Source organism: Lasioglossum baleicum, chromosome 7, assembly GCF_051020765.1.
Source record: "Lasioglossum baleicum chromosome 7, iyLasBale1, whole genome shotgun sequence".
NCBI classification, from domain to species: domain Eukaryota; kingdom Metazoa; phylum Arthropoda; class Insecta; order Hymenoptera; family Halictidae; genus Lasioglossum; species Lasioglossum baleicum.
The window spans coordinates 3,778,541-3,789,750 of NC_134935.1; the positions used below are offsets into that span (position 1 = coordinate 3,778,541).

Below are 11,210 nucleotides of genomic sequence, written 5' to 3' on the forward strand. Positions count from 1 at the left end.
CTGGTAATATTCTTTTTTCAAGCAGTAAGAAACTGCTACTGTAAGATGTCCTTCTGTAATTCAAAGATTTACCATCAGTTCCATCGTTTACATAGAGATTCCTTGTTCGATTTTTTTAATTAACAATCATTTTTCTAGATAAGTAAAATTACTTACTTTGGTTACACAGATGTAGAATTACATTTCTCAGCAACACCCAGATTTCGAATTCTCGATTGGACGTCCGTGTTCTATTTTCACTTTATTTGCTGGATCGCTGTTACCACTAGACGGGGGACCCACTCTAAGTTTTATTTCTGCAGCCATTGTCATGAAAGCCTGTTCCACATTCATTGCATTTTTTGCCGATGTTTCCAAGAATGGAATACCGAGTTGATCCGCGTATTCCTGTTGACAGAACGATATCCAAATAGTTTATAACTTTTACTCAACTTCTGTTTCAGTAATTAAAAGTTTATAATCTAATTAACTCACCTTTGCTGTTGTGTAATCAACTACTTTTTTAGTATGAAGATCACACTTGTTTCCGACCAGCAGCTTGTTTACATTATCACATGCGTATCTGTCTATTTCTTCCAACCATTGTTTAACATTGTTAAATGTTTCTTGATCTGTGCAGTCGTAAACAACAATAATACCGTGTGCTCCTCTGTAGTAAGAGCTTGTAATCGTTCTGAATCTTTCTTGACCCGCTGTGTCCCAAATTTGCAATTTTATTGTTTTTCCATCTAGATCGATCGTTCTTATCTTGAAGTCTACACCAATAGTACTGATATAACTTTCTGTATATGTGTCATCAGCAAAACGGAGCAACAAACAAGATTTTCCAACTCCAGAGTCTCCAATTAAGAGCAATTTAAACAAATAATCACTGAAAAATATGTTTTAAATTAGATTTCATGTGACTATACATTATAATTTTTAAAATACCACTATTTTAACTACTAGAAACTTATGCTATGATCAACGTAATTACTAGACTGCCGATCTTTATACATTTATAGCAAGATTAAGTAGATGAAATTCAAAATTGTTGAAAAATTATTAAAATTGAAAATACCAATATGTATATGATTTCTCCTCTATTAACACAACCGATCAAATAATCGCTTTCACATTGTTTATTTTTTAATTATTGAAATTATATAAAGATGCTTCCATTAGAAATTATTATTCGAGCACGTATTACGTCTTGTAATTTTTATAAAACAATATCAATTTGGTTTCTATTTCTTGCAATCAATGCAGACAATTTTTGCATAAAGATCAGCAGTCTATTAATTATTAATATTATGTTATTAGATTTAATATTTGTTCTAAAGAACAAGTCGAATAAGCATTAGTAAAAATAAATGTACTTATTCCCCTCCTTATTTATTTTATATTTTATTCATCAATGGGATAACAAGTAATTAATAAGAATAATAATTTAAACTTCTAGAAATATTGTTTACTTCTACAACACAAAATAAATTGTATGCGACAAGTTATAAACATAACTGATGATTAATTCGATATGACACTGCACAATAGATTAAGTACAACACATAACAAATTATTATAAACACAAAACATCAATGGTACTGTAATAGTATGAATTTCTAGATATACATTAAGAAAATTATCGATTTATTAATTCGTGATTTCATAATTGATTTTCATTTGAAAAAACAAATACTGATTGTTCTAGTGCCTTCGATACAACATACACACTACGTGCATCCATGATAATTGAACAAAGTAGAATTTGTAAAAATTGGTAGATAATTTGATGTAATAACGAAGGTTAGTGGCATTTATCTGAAATGAATGAACTTTGTCTTAATCTTACTACACAACTGTCTAAAGATCAATCCCTGAAAAATAATTTTACCAAACCTTTCTAATAACTGTTTCGATTGTACAACAATGTTTAAATACTAGATTTCTACTAGTCGATTGAGAGATCGCGTGAGATATGTTTTGACAATTCTAAAATAGAGAAAGCACAACAGAGGATGAATTTCTGAAAATATGGCTAGCTAGAATAAGAAGAGAGGCGGGTGGGGAGGGGGGGGGGTATGAATCTGTCAGATAGTAGACATTAAACAGAATTTCCTTGCGTTAACGCATGAAAATATGCGAATGGAAATGGATCGACCGGTTCAGGTGTAATTGTTGTTGGAGTTCGGGCCGAATCGATTACATGTTTCACGAATTGAATATTTCTTGGTACATTTATGTCTGCGCAAAAAAAAATGTTACTCACTACTCGGGATTCATTGTGGACATGCTACGCTCAGAACACGTTCACGAATACTGTATACCGTCGTCGTTGAAATCTATGCCAGAGACACAAATACGTTAGAAACAGTAATATGACGATACGATATTCACAGATCACGTTCTGCAATACGAAGGACCTGTAACAATGGCGGTCACGGTAACTCCTCCCAATCCAGCGAATGAGACATCCACCATTGACGTAATGCCAGAATGGCAGCAGGTGCTGTTTCACTCACTCTATTGGACGGTGTATCAGCGATTTGAAACGAATATGTACTACGTCTGCGCACTTCTTATATAGGGTGGGTACCAAATACTTGATACAATGACTCGAAAAAACAATTGATTCGCACTTGCCAACAATCTAGATCTAGTGATCTAGATCTAGGAACAAATATGTTGATACTTATGAGACACACTTTAGATGTTCCTATCTGATTGTGAGTTCATGTCCCAGGAATGTATTTTCCAGTATTTTCAAATTATTACATACATATAGGTATTTATATATGTTTGATCGAACATCGAGCATTCATATCTATATTTAGTATATAGGAAATGATAATTATATGAATGTTTAAGTAATTGGTTTATTGATAACGTAATACATGTTTGGTATGTATACCTTATGTATAATTTACCGTATGTGCGCCAGATGATGGCTAGAAAAATGTATTCGTTCTAACTCTATATAATTGTAAGATTTAATTGAGTAAGATTCATTGTCCAATAGCGGTCCCCTACTATCGCACGTATTGTCGCTATTGGCTGAAGCTTAGACTATATTACTTATAGACCCGGCATATATAGATATACAGGGTGTCTCACGTAACACCTTTCACGATTTTTCAAGTACTTGCGATAATCTGACAAAAAATCTTTCAAACAAAAGATGGCGGCCGGGTGGATCTCTATCTCACTCGCATAGTTGGTGGGGGTGCAGCGAGCCGGTCACACACACACACACAAAACTCTCACTTCTTACGCACTCCCCACTTTCATTAGGCGAATATCTCCCACCAACTCGTCAATTAGAAAGAGACAGTCTGGAAATCATCTGGAAGGTCCTTCAAATATGGACTGTACTATATATATATGTGTAAAATGTAAATTTTAATTAAAAACGTAATTATCGAGACTAGTTGTATGCATAATATTTACCTAGAATCTAGAAGAATGAGCAAAAAAATAATTGAACTCAGTTTAGTATATACTGTTTAATAAAATAACACAAAACATAGCCACATAGCTATCATTTTGACTGCCATATCTATCGAGTTGTTGAAGCAAGGTGAACAACTGCAATATTTTGACCGCCTAAAATTGTATATTGTATCAATATATTGTATGCAGTATGCAGTGAGTATGCAGTATGCAGTGCTGCTATCGGGCCAACTTTAAACAGTAGCGTATCTGTATTAGGGTGACGCAGGGTGACGAGCTTAGACCATATCAGTGATGCCAGAATCATGGGTCGTGGGTTTTTTCCCCTCCGCTCGTTCAGCCGACTCGACCCCCCACTCTGACGCACTGTCGTCGCCACGTTGCTTCTACTGCGCACGCGCTACACACGAACGTATCTCTATCAGAGTATCTCGGCAGAGTGGCGACGACGGTGCGTCAGAGTGGGGGGTCGAGTCGGCTGAGCGAGCGGAGGGGAAAAAACCCACGACGCGTGATTCTGGCATCACTGGACCATATATATACCACTTTACTGAGGCTGAAAACGCCGCGCATGCGCGAAAAAAGGTGACCCGTCTGGAACAGCATGGAACAGTCTGGAATCACTGCACTGGCCCTGAGTGCCCCTGAGCAGTGATGCCAGAGCTGTGGTACTGTGGTACTAAACCATACCCCCACCATAGCCTACTATTGCCCCTACGTTGTTTTCCAACGCGCCCGCGCGCTACACTCACCAGCGTACCTCTGCGAATACAGTAGAGTGATACGCTGGTGAGTGTAGCGCGCGGGCGCGTTGGAAAACAACGTAGGGGCAATAGTAGGCTATGGTGGGGGTATGGTTTAGTACCACAGTACCACAGCTCTGGCATCACTGCCCCTGAGGCCTGAGTGGCACTTGGTGGCACTGAGTGGGCCTGAGCAGTGCTGCCAGATGGTTGTGAGATCGCAACCAGGTACTCTCCTACTTTTCCCCTTCCACTATCCTATTCCATCGCTTTAGGATTGAGTGGGGCAAATGGGAGACACATTACGCGTGCGCGATGGGGACGCAACGATGACAGATGAGATGACATGACATTTCGCAGGTTTTAGGTTATTGCCGCGTATCGTATCGTACTCGTGTACATATACGTACTTAATGAAATAAATCATATGGTTCGTTCTAAATAGACATTGTAAACATTCTTTATTATATAATAAATAAAATGAATTGTAACATGTGGGAGTTTCAGTCGTGAAGCGAAGTATGAATGCTTTCTTTTATATGTACAATTGAAAAAATTTTGAAATCTGTATGTATGTAGTACTGAGTTACATTCCAGTAAAATCAATAAATCATAATATATTTTAACACTGTTAACCCTCATACGCTTCTCAAAAATAGTTGCATAAAAGAGACTGGGATAATAAATTCACTCATTTTTCTTCTACACGATAAATTGACAAATTACGTTTTATTTGTAACGTTATATTTTAAAGAAATACAACTCACAACATAGACATAAAGGGATCAATAATTACATAGTATGTGAAATAAGTAAATGGGTGAATTTTACGCGGCAATAACCTAAAACCTGCGAAATGTCATGCCATTGTTGCGTCCCCATCGCGCACGCGCAACGTGTCTCCCATTTGCCTCACTCAATCCCCGTCGCACACGCGCAACGTGTCACATATTACTCTGGTCATCAGAGAGGGGGTACCTCATATCGGCGTGATTCCCCTCATCTGGCAGCACTGGGCCTGAGGCAGTTATATTCAGTTATATTGGCAGGAATGCACAGGAATGTACCGGAACAATCTGTTCCAGACAAAAAGACTCCAGGACGTGTCCTACGAGTTACAAAATATACAGAAGTACACTTGTCATACATTTGTTTTTCATAATCAAATCATATCAATTTCTTAAAATTCTGCGGGGTGCTCAAGGTACCTCATTTTTTCGAGAAGCTTACGTTACTGAGGCTGGAATCGCCGCCATCGCGCTAGAAAAGTTGGGCCGAATAGCAGCACTGATTGTATGTAACATATACTGTAGCAAGAATTCGATTATTTTTAACTAATAATATGTACGATTGTGTATCGAAAGAGATAGGATTCTATATTGTTACGGTTGATATATTTTAGTTCATCCATTCGATTGTGTGAAATAAATGCATTTTCAAACCTAAGTCATCAATGTCACTAAATATACGACGTACATGTTCCAATTTCGACTGAAACATGTGTGTATTTACTTTGTTGACTGTCAACTTTGACAGTACTGTGAATTGTCGGATTTAATGCAGTCAAATGTTCATGGATTATATAGACAAAAGAATATATATTTGTAACTATATCATATTTGTTAAGTGTACTAAATGCTTGCCTATCATTTTGTTATTGCAAGTGAACTACTTCGGTTTTGATTTTAATGTATAAAACTATTAATACACATTTGTTACTATGATGTATAAAACAAGGTCTTACATTGAAGTCTATTGAATACTCTATCATTTTTTTTTTAGCGAAAATTATTGAACTTTCTGTTGATGACAAAAGCTAAAACAATTTTCATTAATGTCATCTATAGTTCTCAAAGATGGACCCCCATCTGAATTGTTTTTTGAGAATGTGAATGGATGTAATTTAAAGCTTATAGATGAAAGTGCAAGAACTAAAAATGTTATGAAATTCGTTTTGTACAAGGACATTCATTTTAATGTTAATGTCACGTTTCTTTTATTACTTATAACATTGGCACTTTGGAGAACGTTCGACATAGTAATACCATTTGCTGGTTCAATACTAATTTTAATACTACAGTGTATTTGCTTTATTACTTCTGTGAAAAAAGGTTTGTATTTCCTTACAATGATTCTATTATTAATAAACATATTTCAATTGTATTGATTGTTTCTTTCATTTTACAGACACATTAACAGTTGTAGAATCTGTTGGTATATATACAGAAGGAAAACGAGTATTCTATGGTACAAGCTCTTGTAAATTTGTTCCTTGGGATACAGTGGTAGATGTAATCATTAATGAAGTTATAACAGGTGTAAGTATTAGTTGTTATTGTATAATCGTTGAATTTAATACCAATGTATCGTATCTGTGTTTACAGCAAAGGGTATTATATTACCTTACAATTATAGTGAAAGAGTCGGTAGGCGAGAAAGATTCGATAAAACTAATTCCATTATTCCAAGAGTTAGTACCTGAGAGAAAATGCCTGGAATATATGTACGAAAAACTAGCTGGATTAATTGGATGCAACAGAGGGAAAATCTAGTTTTAACTGTTCCTGGTTCATACTGGTTGTGTCACAAGCATAACATATATAAATTTATATTCACGTATCACCGTACGATTAGGTAGATATTAAAGAAGATAATATTGTCATTAAGATATTATCGATTTTACTATATACATATTTTTAGGAATCTAAAGCATTTTGACTATGGAAGAGAATTAATGAAAATAATTAGGAGAATTATAAAAAATCCGCCACGCCAAGGACAACAATTTAGTACAAACAACCTTTTAGTTACCTACAGTATCCTTTTTGTTAAATTTCAAATTCATTTTATCTACTACAATAAATAAAAAATTACATACCACAGTCGAACCCCGATAATACAAACCTCAAGGGAAAACCTAGAATCTTCGAATTATAGAGGTTTCGATTTATCAAAGTCTTCGTGTTTGTACATGAGTTAATAATTTGCTGAGTGTAATAGTTTTAAAAAAGGAAAAGTTCAATTTGTGGAGATGAGTTATTTATTATATACATATAGTAAATATAATCTACTAGGCTCGATTTTACTCTGCATTAATGAATTAACAGATTGTTGATCAATGGTATTTTCAATGGTAACCAAAGCAGAGAATACATTATCTTCAATATCATCGCATCTTTCTACAAAACTTTGTAAAACATTTATTGCTGTTTTGACTTGTTTAACTTTCACACTCGTGGAAAATAATTCGAGTTATTGAGGTTTGACTGTACACTTTTTATAAATTCTAAATTTCTTAACTAGCATGTACATTGGCATAGATAATACATCTTGGACTCGGCAGGATAAAATATTTGCAATGACAAAATTTAAGGAAAGATCTGCTGCAGCCTTTTCTCATGCATTTGTGCTTACTATCAAAGTACTATCTTTTTTAGAAAGCTCGGAACAGGCTATAAAGTATGCTGTAACAACTTGTTCCGATGAACTGTTAAGTTGGAATAATAAAGAATTAGTGCACTCTTTTAACAACGAGCTTCCAGAATGTAGGGATCAGTGTGACAGTTCAAAAGAGAAAGTATTCGAACAGAAAACTGATAAACAATTAGATGATAACTTCACATTAAATAAAATGTCAAAAAACTCCACGAATAAGGAGCTAGTTAACGATAGACAAAAATTAAAGCGTTCAAAAGCTACTAATGAAAAATCTAAAAGGGAAAACAGTTGTACTGTAAGTGATAAACATTCTACATTATCAACTGTTGAAGAGAATAGATTAATTTCTAATCAATTGGAAGATTCAAATATAGAAAATAAAGATTGTGGTAACGAAGGAGACAAAGATATCATTCAAAATAATATCACTGAATTTGATAATAATGAAATTGATTTTACTAATACGGATTCTGCTAATTTACCTTATCAATACCTAATTGAAAGAGAAATCGAAGATGCGAAATTCGGTACAACTAGAAAACGTAAAAGACAGGATGCAAGTGAAAAGTGTTCCATAGCTTCTGTAGACTTGGTTACGGATGTTTCAGAAACTGAAGAGTCAGATTCTTCTACGAAAAGAAAACGGGGATTCGATAATATAACTCCAAGATCTTCAGATATTACGGATTTGGTAATGGAAGGATTAATGTTTACTATTCGACAAGGGCAAGGTACTGTAGCAGTTATAGAACAGAAAACGAAATTAGAGTTAGATGAAGTACTCGAAAATTCAGAAAAAATTGAAACTGTAAAAGGAGAGAAATGTCTACGAAATTCTAGTTTGCTTGGATTAGAGAATTTAATAACAATGATCGAATCACCTAAGAAAACTGAAGTTAAACAAAAGCCTCAAAATATAGTTATTCAAGAGAACGCTGAATATCAAAATACAATGAAGCGTATGTTTAATAATGTGAATTATTCTTTCAAAGACACTTATTTTAATAATACGTGGTTAAATAAAAATAATAATAATACGAATAAGAATCAGAACACTGAAATACATGAAGAAGGTATAAAGCTAACGGAGAATGAAGATTTCCAATATGAAAAAGAGAATGAACAGGAAGAAGTAGAAGAAGAAGAGGAAGAAGAAGAAGAAGATATTATACCTGAAGTACTGCAAAATTCTCTTTTTCAGACTTCAGTTCTTTCTTTTGAGAAAGTAGATCAATTTGAAGAAGCTGCAGTAAATAAAGATTTGTTAATGGACGATGCAGATATTGATACTCTTTTTGTTAAAGAACACAAATTACAGCACAAAGACGTGATCAATGAAACTAAGAAAAAAAATGGTCCGATAATCATTTCGAATGAAATTATTGCTACAAGCCAAATACCTCTTCCATTACAAAAATTACTCCAAAATAAATTGTCAACAAAGCTTGCGTCTGTAAATAGTACAAATGAAACAAAGGAGGAAAAAATTGTAGATCATAGATCACAATTGCTCGAATGTCGAAATGTCAGTTGTAAAGTACACCCAGAAAGCCAAAATTCGGATTGTAATATGTTGGAAAGTTCTCAATCTTTAGCAAACCCTCAAACTTCTGTATCAAGTAATAATGAAACTATGAACGAAGGTGCGTCATTTTTAATATTAGAAAATGAATGTAAAAATAGTGATGTTATAAGAAACAGGTTGGAAGAAAGAGAAGATCAACTGCAAAATCAGCCTGTTAGTGTTAACAAAGAAGAACAGTTATCATCGTGTAAACTACAAGATGTTACACAGGAATTTTATCAAGATATTTTATATTTACAAAGAAAAAAGAACTTAACTAATCAACATTTGAAGTTAAGATCAAGAAAAAAATCTGTAAATACGCTTCAAGATACAAATACTCATAATGCTCATATAGAAATGTTAAAATTCTTTCATGACATTACGAAAGGTGCCAAAGTTGTTATAACAAGGATGAGTACAAAAAGCATTCATAGTTTAATAGCAAAAAATTCTTAGTTACCACCGAACAAGCACTGAAAACGAAGTTTATCAGACTATGTGAATGTTATATAATTTATTTTATATAGGAATCATAGATTAACATGAAGAAGTAAACGTACGCTTAGGATATTTTATACATATAATTGATTCATGGAAGGTGAGAATAACAAATAAAAATCTAATCATAATTTAAGTGTGTTATCCCTATAAGTCAGGGATTCAACTTTTTAATAATATGTTAGTCTCACATGTTTTTTCACGCTCAATTTGATCCTTACTAGCTTTTAAATTAGTTAATGTACTTGTTATAGTTTTTAATTGTAAATCTAAACGCTTAAAACATACTTCTTCTTTATTAAAATTACCATTAAAATGTATACTTTGCTCCAAAATATTATCTATTACATTTGATTTTTGAGCCACGTGTATCATCTGAAAAAAACGTGTATGATTAATAAGAAATAGGATCATATGTAGGAAATACATTCATACGATTTAATAAAGTAGTTAACCCTTGTAACATTTAAGACAATGTTTTAGGATGAAAAATAACTTATTGTAACATATTACAATTTTTTTGCATAAATGTAGCTAGGTGTTAAAAATATTAAACTAAAGAGATTATAAAAGAGGATGTTAAAAATTGGCCAAATTTTGGGTAGCTCAGACACCTAAAATATTTTACGAGTTTGTTTTTATATACAATATAAATATTGACTTTTGGTTGAAAAATAGAGTTTGAATTTTTACATTTCACGCATTTTTTTACAAAGCTACTGCTACTACTTGAAGTTAACGATTTTTAATTTTTTGCTCTATGCGTTTTCTACTTTATCTAGATACCTTTCTTTACAACTTTCCCATAATTTTGCCGACAAATAACGGTAGGATTATCCTTCTTTAGCCTAAAAAATAACTCGTTATGAATATTTTACGTGTCTGAGCTATCCATTGTTTAGCCACGTTTTAACATCCTCCTTTATTAGAAGTAATCATTACTTGTATTTCATTTTTAACTTGGATACATTTTCGAAACTCAGCAGCGCATTTGAATGGGCATCTCTCTCGAGCATCACATAATTCAAACAAAGCGTCATCGCATTGTTGCTCAAGATTATCTGAAATAAAGAAATTCAAAAGAATTTGTATGGCTGCTTTTTATTTATTTCACTTTTTCTACTTACCCATTTTTTTATAATATATAATGTATGGTATATTAGAACGTAATTCTTATATAACCTAAATTTAAAAACATGTATTTAAATCGTGGACATAGGAATAGGAACAAATAGGAATAAGGGGACGGAGCCAGACGGAGCACAAGAGCACAAAGTGTTACTTTAGGCGAGGGGAGTGAAGCCAAATCCGCGGAGCGGGGAGCACGGTCACGTGGTACTCTGGTGCTCAACTGGTGATTGGTTCTAGCATATATGCGCGAAATTTGAAGATGAGACTTTTATAGTTTGTTAACAATTATAAATTACGATAGAATATTTTCAATAAAATAAAAAAACAAAGTGTTTTATTTATAAATAATGCATATCAAAATTAAACGGTCAAAAGTTAGAATCTATAGATATGAAAAATCTTAT

At 33.5% G+C, this 11,210-nt stretch overlaps 3 protein-coding genes across 9 annotated transcripts; 1 reads left to right on the forward strand and 2 right to left on the reverse strand.

Moving 5' to 3' along the window:
- Positions 1–4: 4 nt before the first annotated feature.
- On the reverse strand, positions 5–2,494 carry Rab1 (RAS oncogene family member Rab1). Its single transcript, XM_076427760.1, has 4 exons — positions 2,249–2,494; positions 475–871; positions 157–387; positions 5–53 (listed from the first exon to the last, which is right to left on the reverse strand). Exons 1-3 carry the CDS (start codon positions 2,269–2,271, stop codon positions 187–189), a joined length of 621 nt encoding a protein of 206 aa, XP_076283875.1. The 5' UTR covers positions 2,272–2,494; the 3' UTR covers positions 5–53; positions 157–186.
- A 1,898-nt stretch (positions 2,495–4,392) lies between these two features.
- Positions 4,393–10,760, forward strand: LOC143210682 (uncharacterized). Of its 7 annotated transcripts, none has more exons than XM_076427772.1 (6): positions 4,393–5,465; positions 5,955–6,283; positions 6,360–6,490; positions 6,557–6,806; positions 6,873–6,988; positions 7,493–10,760. In XM_076427772.1, exons 4-6 carry the CDS (start codon positions 6,661–6,663, stop codon positions 9,631–9,633), a joined length of 2,403 nt encoding a protein of 800 aa, XP_076283887.1. In that variant the 5' UTR covers positions 4,393–5,465; positions 5,955–6,283; positions 6,360–6,490; positions 6,557–6,660; the 3' UTR covers positions 9,634–10,760. The 7 variants fall into 7 exon arrangements, with proteins under 7 accessions (XP_076283887.1, XP_076283884.1, XP_076283885.1 ...); XM_076427769.1 differs by lacking the exon at positions 4,393–5,465 and adding an exon at positions 5,472–5,862; XM_076427770.1 differs by lacking the exon at positions 4,393–5,465 and adding an exon at positions 5,472–5,776.
- Positions 9,744–10,977, reverse strand: LOC143210699 (uncharacterized). The gene is made up of 3 exons (XM_076427813.1): positions 10,803–10,977; positions 10,618–10,736; positions 9,744–10,050 (listed from the first exon to the last, which is right to left on the reverse strand). The coding sequence occupies exons 1-3, from the start codon at positions 10,804–10,806 to the stop codon at positions 9,838–9,840; spliced, it is 336 nt and encodes a 111-aa protein (XP_076283928.1). The 5' UTR covers positions 10,807–10,977; the 3' UTR covers positions 9,744–9,837.
- Between the last annotated feature and the right edge of the window lie 233 nt (positions 10,978–11,210).

Excerpts from the sequence above, each read along its gene's own strand:
- Rab1 (XM_076427760.1), bottom strand. The coding sequence starts at position 2,271 with ATGTCCACAATGAATCCCGAGTA. Across the intron at positions 872-2,248 it reads TCCACAATGAATCCCGAGTA|TGATTATTTGTTTAAATTGC; the intron begins GTGAGTAACATT and ends CATATTTTTCAG. Across the intron at positions 388-474 it reads TTGATTACACAACAGCAAAG|GAATACGCGGATCAACTCGG; the intron begins GTGAGTTAATTA and ends TTCTGTCAACAG.
- LOC143210682 (XM_076427772.1), top strand. The coding sequence starts at position 6,661 with ATGCCTGGAATATATGTACGAAAAACTAGCTGGATTAATTGGATGCAA. Across the intron at positions 6,807-6,872 it reads ACGTATCACCGTACGATTAG|GAATCTAAAGCATTTTGACT; the intron begins GTAGATATTAAA and ends ACATATTTTTAG. Across the intron at positions 6,989-7,492 it reads CAACCTTTTAGTTACCTACA|ATAATACATCTTGGACTCGG; the intron begins GTATCCTTTTTG and ends ACATTGGCATAG.
- LOC143210699 (XM_076427813.1), bottom strand. Across the intron at positions 10,051-10,617 it reads AAGTTAAAAATGAAATACAA|ATGATACACGTGGCTCAAAA; the intron begins GTAATGATTACT and ends CGTTTTTTTCAG.